The sequence below is a fragment of the Rosa rugosa genome, chromosome 7 (assembly GCF_958449725.1).
Source record: "Rosa rugosa chromosome 7, drRosRugo1.1, whole genome shotgun sequence".
NCBI classification, from domain to species: Eukaryota; Viridiplantae; Streptophyta; class Magnoliopsida; order Rosales; family Rosaceae; genus Rosa; species Rosa rugosa.
Window position 1 is genome coordinate 34,806,451 of NC_084826.1, and position 7,425 is coordinate 34,813,875.

General features: G+C 35.2%; 1 protein-coding gene across 1 annotated transcript; it reads right to left on the minus strand.

The window, feature by feature from the left end:
- Positions 1–1,289: 1,289 nt before the first annotated feature.
- Positions 1,290–6,895, minus strand: LOC133721256 (protein sym-1). The gene is made up of 8 exons (XM_062147822.1): positions 6,470–6,895; positions 6,166–6,253; positions 5,265–5,359; positions 4,812–4,884; positions 4,050–4,142; positions 3,851–3,937; positions 1,972–2,052; positions 1,290–1,657 (listed from the first exon to the last, which is right to left on the minus strand). The coding sequence occupies exons 1-7, from the start codon at positions 6,796–6,798 to the stop codon at positions 1,972–1,974; spliced, it is 846 nt and encodes a 281-aa protein (XP_062003806.1). The 5' UTR covers positions 6,799–6,895; the 3' UTR covers positions 1,290–1,657.
- Positions 6,896–7,425: the final 530 nt, after the last annotated feature.

The following is a 7,425-nucleotide window of genomic DNA, read 5'->3' on the forward strand; positions in this document are numbered from 1 at the left end:
TTCGTAAAGCAAATATCAAATAGTTAGAAATTCAAATAGCTCATTACAATAATAAAGGCTTTCGGAAATGAAAACAATATCAACTTCTCCAGCTTCGTAAATCATCATCATGTCATCGAAAACATAACTCATCAAATCTCAATAATTCATAAATAACTCGTAAAATTAATATCAAGTCTCAAACATTATTAACTTAGATTAATACAAAATTTTAATACTCAAAAATATAATACTGCATGTGTATTTAATTTAAAAAGAAAATGTTCACTATAGAATTACAATTATGATAGTCATCTGACGAATTCCTGCTCGAGGTCGATCTATGCGTCGTTCTCGAAAGAAAATGGGGTTTGAATTCTTTAGATTCGCACTCCCTCGATTTGAACCACGTCGTTTGGAGGGTTTGCTCTACCATGAATGGGCTTCAAAACCTAATTTGTTTCTCACCGGAGATAGCTGGAATTGGAAGTTCCGACGTCGGCCCATGCGAGTTGCCGAGTTGGAAATAGCTTCTAAACTCCTTCTCCGGTGCAAATCTACCCAAATCACCACCACATACCTCATGAGGAGGAAGAGGCGGTCCAAACCCGACCAGTGGTGCACTGTCAGGTGCCCGGACGGCTGAGATCCTACTAGGTCGGGTAAAAAATCCAGGTCAATCTCGAGAGAAAATGGGAAGGTCAATGTTCTAACTGAAATGGAAACTTCTAAAAATGGAGACTCAATCGCTATTTATAGTAGGTTTCCTGAAATAATGATAATTGTCATTTACCGTCTAAATGACAAGTAGACGGGTAAATCTAGATACGAGGTGTAACAACCAATTTCAACAGTGGGGTAGAGTGAACATGTGGTGGCAGCTCGGACGTCTGGGTTTCAAATGGCAACCCAAACTGACTTGTCCTGTTTAGAGAAAGGCCCAAATTAGCCTTGGCTGTACGCCATTGAATTTGGAGGATGGATTATGTTTCTAATACCAAGGGGCAGTTTATCTTTCTCCGAGTAAGAAAAAAGGTCATCCTAGGGGTAGTATAAACAAACCTACAAAAGGCCCTCAACCTAGAAGAAAAGGTTCCCAAGCAAGCGGGAGATTGCAGTGGTTTCGTTGAGTCATCAAGTGTACGGGTTTTCATTGGTTTGGATTTGTGATAGTCTACATTTTTGCTACAAAAACTTGTTGGTCAAGCTTTCCTTGATTGGTTTGGAACTTTGGACCTTTTTCCTTCAAACATGTCCATTCCTAAGGAAATAAAGCCCATTTTTAAACTAATCCCAATTAAAATTCACTTCATAAGCTATACAGCCACCCTTCACTCTCTTTCTTTCATGATGTATATCAGTTGTATTAATGAGCACAAGTAGTTATTACAACATGGCAAATGTAATGCCATAATAACGAACATCGATTCTCTGATTTTACAATTGTAGTAATGTGAGCATACATCCCCACAGTTTATAGTACAAGCATTTAAAGACCAAAAAACATATTTTTTTTTTTTCAGCTTCACGAATAGGATACCTCATTCTCTTCAAAGATATGCCTGGTTCTCGCATTCAAATTCCACTACAATAGCGCATGAGGTGGTCTTCCCAACCCAGCTTAGCATTTTTGTTGTAGGAATGAACTTGCCAGAGTTCCCGATGAATTTTGAAAAGGCTGAATCAATTCAAAAAATAGATAATGAGATAGAGAAAAAATGCACCCATTGTAACTCTAGAAGATCACTTTTCTTCAGTTTAACTCTAAAACAATATAGTAAAATACAAAATGTACCAACTACATAATGTTAAAATCTTTGTTTCTTTTTCAGGTACTTCTCTGCTGTTTGCAAAAAATATACATGGCCGTGTCCACTCGATGTAGCACAAAATGCAGAAATAAGAGTGTTCTCAGAATTTAGAAGAGTATTTTCTTCTTACAGCAAATGGCAAATGCATAAAAACCAACAATCATACAGGTCTCCAAATTACCTATTTTTGAAGAACCTCTTTGTGAGCTTTAAACGAGAGGATAACATTCCATACCAAAGCAATAACATTAGCAGTAAGAACCTGAAATTAATGACATGTATTAAAGTGGGAATAAAATAAAATAGAGTAATGGAATACTTGTACAAAATTACTAGAAAATGAAAATTATAACATAAAAAGCGACCTTAGATAAAGAATACACACGTGCACAAATCTCAACTTTTCACTCTCTTAAAAAACTTACCATGTAGCCACTGATACATGAATCATTCAAAGAACCCAAATGATTGCTACTAAGCATTCTAAACAACATAATTTATGACACTTAATACATCAAAAAGTTGAAAGTCCAGATGTAGAGAATTTCAAAACACAATAGCGTCAAGCTGCATCTGTGAATTGCATTACGTATGAACAAACTCTTAATTATTTGGACCTTAGTAATTGGTAGAACTTATTTATATAATCTGGACTTGGCTCCAGCATCAAGAAGCAGGGAGGCAATTCCCACTTTTAAGTCTTTGATACAAAGAAGCCAGGAAGATGTAGAACAGTCAAGGAAGGAAAGAGGATCAGAGAAATAGATTTTCCTGCAGTAGTGGTGATAGGTTGTGCAAAATTTGGGAAAGATTGAATTAGATTGCTGACAAATGATGAATGCACCTCAGAAACCCCTCTTAAAACACCAAAACAATCCCAAATGCATCCTGCTGGGTTTAAAACATATATGGTGCTCGTCATGGGGTATGGGAAGCATATCCAGGAGTAAAATTTTCAGAAAAATCAGCAGACATTCTAAATGGAGTATCCAATCCGAATCCATGTATTACAGTTTCTGACAACTTTAACCGGGGATTTTAGTATTCATCTTCATGTTTCTGCAAAATTAAGGTAATTTATTTCTAAGCCATGTTTGGTTAGTGTTTGTGTTTACTTTATCTTGGTTCTAGAATCTCAAATTATCTTAGGTTCTATATTTTCTTTGGTCTTTCTAGAATCTCAAATTATGTTAGGTTCTATATTTTCTTTGGTCTGTCTAGAATCTCAAATTATCTTAGGTTCTATATTTTCTTTGGTCTGAAATAAATGAAAAATTGCAGTCTTTGGAGACAGACATGACATGACTGATAAAATGAAATTATCCCTGACTTTCTTAAATGAAATTATCCCTGACTAATCCTGATTCTGGCTCTTCTCCAAACCTAATTCTTCTCCTAGTATTTTGTCTAATCTTCTCTACATTACATTCCAGTTAAATGCTAGACCAGAAGTTTGAATCCTAGTAATATTCATTGATACCAAATAACAGAATGACATGATTTATATGATTTTTGGTTTCATTGATACCAAATGACAGAAAGTGTCAGAGAAAATCACTCTCCTATATTGATTTCCTCTCCACAATCAAAACTGATTGTGTAACCTCTCCACAATCAACACTGATTGTGTAACCTCTCCACAATCTTACGGTGGGCCTCATAATGTATATATGGGTAATGGAGAGGTTACACAATCAGTTTTGATTGTGGAGAGGAAATCAATATAGGAGAGTGATTTTCTCTAACAGAAAGACCTTTAATGACTTGTTGGATACTCAAGCATGACTCCTTAACACTTTAAATTAATTTTACAGATGAACGACTATTAATCAAGCTTCTACACCTCTTGATTCATTTAACACATTCAAAACTATCCAAGAATTTATAGTAATTTGTCTTGAGAATCTCCTGCACCTTAGTGCATTGAGACTTTTAGACCTCACACATGCCCCATACAGGAGGGGGTAGTGATAAAAGTTTCACATGCAACTTCACAATATCCAAATCATACTTTGTCTACAAGCAGTAATGAATGCATAACTTCATTATATAATCCTAACCTGGAATTGCTGTGGTACAAACCGAAAGTTAAGAAATTGGAAAGGTATCCACAGTTGCCAATTAGCAAGCACAGCAGAAAACCACTCCTACAACAAAAATAGGGGGAGAGGGAGGGAGAGAAAGAGAGGTTTCAGATGAATAAAGACAATTTGTGTGTGATTGTATATATAATAACTTATATAACTCCTTTAATTCCACCTGTTGTAGCTTGGGTACAATTTGGGAAGGTCTTCCCTCCAGTGTCATCAATGCCGATAAGAAAACTCCAATAAATGTAGGAGAAAAAAGAAACTGCAATAATAATAAGTCGATTTTAGTAAATTAATGATAACATTTTTTTTTATTATTAAAAAGAAACAGCAAACAGAAGGTGGAGAAGAAGTCCACAAATTAGGAGCCAAAGTGCAAATCAATGCTTCAGACAAAAGAAACAGTAACAAAAAACAGAACACTCCTGTACAACACTTGCACTCTAGATTACATCAGCCTTCCAACCTAATAGAATGAAATAAAGTCTAAAGTCTTTGAAAGCCTTCGAAACAGAGGCCCAAAGAACTGCCCAGTATCTTAATTTCTCCCAAGCTCCTCCATCCCTACACCTAAGTAATCTTCAAAGATCCGTCTGTTTCTTTCTGTCCACAGCACCCAAATGACAGTCAGAACACTACATCCCTAGAGAATTTTGACCTTCTCCCCTTTCCCAAAAGGCCAAACCCAACAAAATGAAGACTGAAAACAGCATGACTTTCTTCTGAGGTCTCCCAATTACCTCCAGCCTCCCTAAATAATTTCTTCCAAAGAATAGAAACAACTTGGCAGTACACAAACACATGATTAACATTCTCCCCCTTTACTTTGCACATAACACAACAGTGGGGGGAGCAACAACAGCAGATAACCTTCAAAAAAATAATAAGATGTCCTTAAAGTTTTGGAAATACAATGAGAAGTTGAGATCACCTGATCAAGTAGAAGGCTCATGAATGCACCTGATGCTCCAGGCAGCGTGACCAGTTTGCTTAGATACAAATACCTGAAGATACAAAAGGTAGTGTACTAAACGCTTAGAAAAAAAACTGAAAGAAATATAAATACACAATAAACACAAACAAAATCTTTCACGTATTAGATTATTGATCTACAGTGCACTTAATGGCATTGCTATTATAAATAACACCATTTTTCATGAAAGGAATAGAGAAATATTAAAGTTTTATAGCACAATATATGCAGATAACTATTGTATCAGTTGTATTAATCAGAATAAAATAAAATAAAAACAAAAAATTAAGGTATCAGTCGGCAGTTACTTTCTGTTTTGAAGTGTTATAGTCTACACACGCAATGATATGAATATGATGGTGAATAATGTAATTCTAAATTTAAAATTTACAGACATTTCTGAAGTGTTACCAGAAATGCAGCGTCGGACCTACTAACACCAGACCCAGCAAGGTAAATAAGAATGTTCTTTTCACGTCAAGACATGGAACTTGATCAATAACAAGCTGCCGAAAAGAATAAAAAATAAATAAATAATATAATAATTATTTTTAAATCTTGGGGGGGGGGGGGGGGGGGGAATATTTTTATTCTTATTCTTATACAAGAAAACAGCAGGCTCAAAAGAACATTCTTATTTACAAATGGTAAAACCTCAGTATAATTACTTATAAAATGGTACCTCATTGTAAGAAACATAACTGTATAACAACGACATAAAAACCATTAGTCTCTAAAAATAAAATGTAGTACATTAGTCTCAAAGAAGTTATCAATTTGTTAACTTTAAATTAAGAGAACGACTGACACCATTCTTAGCTTTCTTGTTTCTTGGTAAACTACTAAACTGTTACTTAGCAAGTCAAAATACCCTCTTTGAATGACACACCTAATACTGGTTTGATTGAAGCCTTCAACCCCTTTCAAATATAATATTACTGAGGTCTAAGCAGATGTTAGTTTTCTTAATATTGTCACAAGCATTAACTAACAAAAGCAAGCCTTTGAACCTTGAGGAACCTCTGTGCCTTCCAAATTTGATCAACAGGATGTCTTAAACTAAATCAAAACACTGAAAACCTGATTTGCATCACCCAGGGAAAACATTGATAGGATTACACTAGTATACATGCATATTAGTTGTCAATTTATCTGGGAAAGGAAAAAAAAAAGGACAGAAACAGAAGTGCAGAAGAAAAGATATCGGTTTAAATTAGAAGTTCCACTATGAAATTTGATGATCGTAATAATTTCTGTTAGTCCACCAAAAATAAAGATAAATATACTTAAAGCGCAACTAGAGGAGCAATACCTGGCAGATAACATCTCCAATGAGGGTTAAAAATGCAGATGTCAGAGCTTTTATCGACACAGGATACTTTGCAAGAAGATCCAAATACCTAATAATAATTCACAATAGGACGCTTGTTTTAATATATCCAAAGTGGTACAGTTTAACCGACCAACGCAATGCCACAATAAACATATGCATTCACATCGTTAGTTAGATGATATTTTCATTCTTGGAATCCAATTAAGAATTCAGACAACGTTCAAGTCTTGGTTTTTCTGATTCGTAAATACGCATAACATGAAACAAAGTTTGGAAAGATTACCATGAGAGGAAAGACCAATTACTATCATCACCTTTGCCACCACCTCCACCTCCACCTCCACCTCTGCCATGATTGTTTCCGCCACCAGAATTACCATCACTTCCGTTGGACCCATCATCGGAAACCGCCTTCGGACTAAAACGCAGTTGCCGGAATCCTCCTATTCCATTATAGGAATTCAGAGCATACGAGTGAGAACGGGTCTGAATTCGATTTGCTGCAATCGTAGTAGAATGCAAAATGGGTTTACGGGAACAACATCCTCCAACAAAAGGATTTAAGAATGGGGATGTACGAGTGAGTGATACAAGGTTTGGAGTCATTGTCATTTTGGATTTGGATTTGGAACGGCTCAGGACTCTGTTGCTTTTTATCGGCGGGGTTTTGGATTTACAACTGAGAGGGGTTTTGGGTCAGTTTCTTTTCTTTTCTTTTCTTTTTTTGGTGAGGAGGTTTTAGACTTTAGTGGGTCGGAATTAAAAAAAAAATGAGAATTTCATACACTCAATTATGACTCATTTTAAATTTTGGTCACTCAAGTTTCAAATATATTATTTTGGTCACTCAACTATTACACTGTCAATCACTCTAATCACCCAAGGGGCATTTTATCTCACTTTGATCACTTCTCTCAATCATTCTAATACATATTTCTCAATTTTTCACAATTGGTTGGACGAAAATATCATTAATATTATGGCAAATAAATTTTTTTTAATGAAAAAAAATTAACGAAGTGACTAAAGTGATATATTTAAAAGGTGAGTGACCAAAGTGTCGAATAGGTAAAAGTTGAGTGACCATTTGTGATATTCTCCCTAAAAAAAAAATAGAAATTATATTTTGAGACTTTCATTATTCCTTAAACCACGTTAATTTTTTTTTTTGTTGGAAATAGGGTTTGGTTTTTTGTTGGAAATAGGGTTTGGAAGTTGGCACCCAACCTAATAATCCCA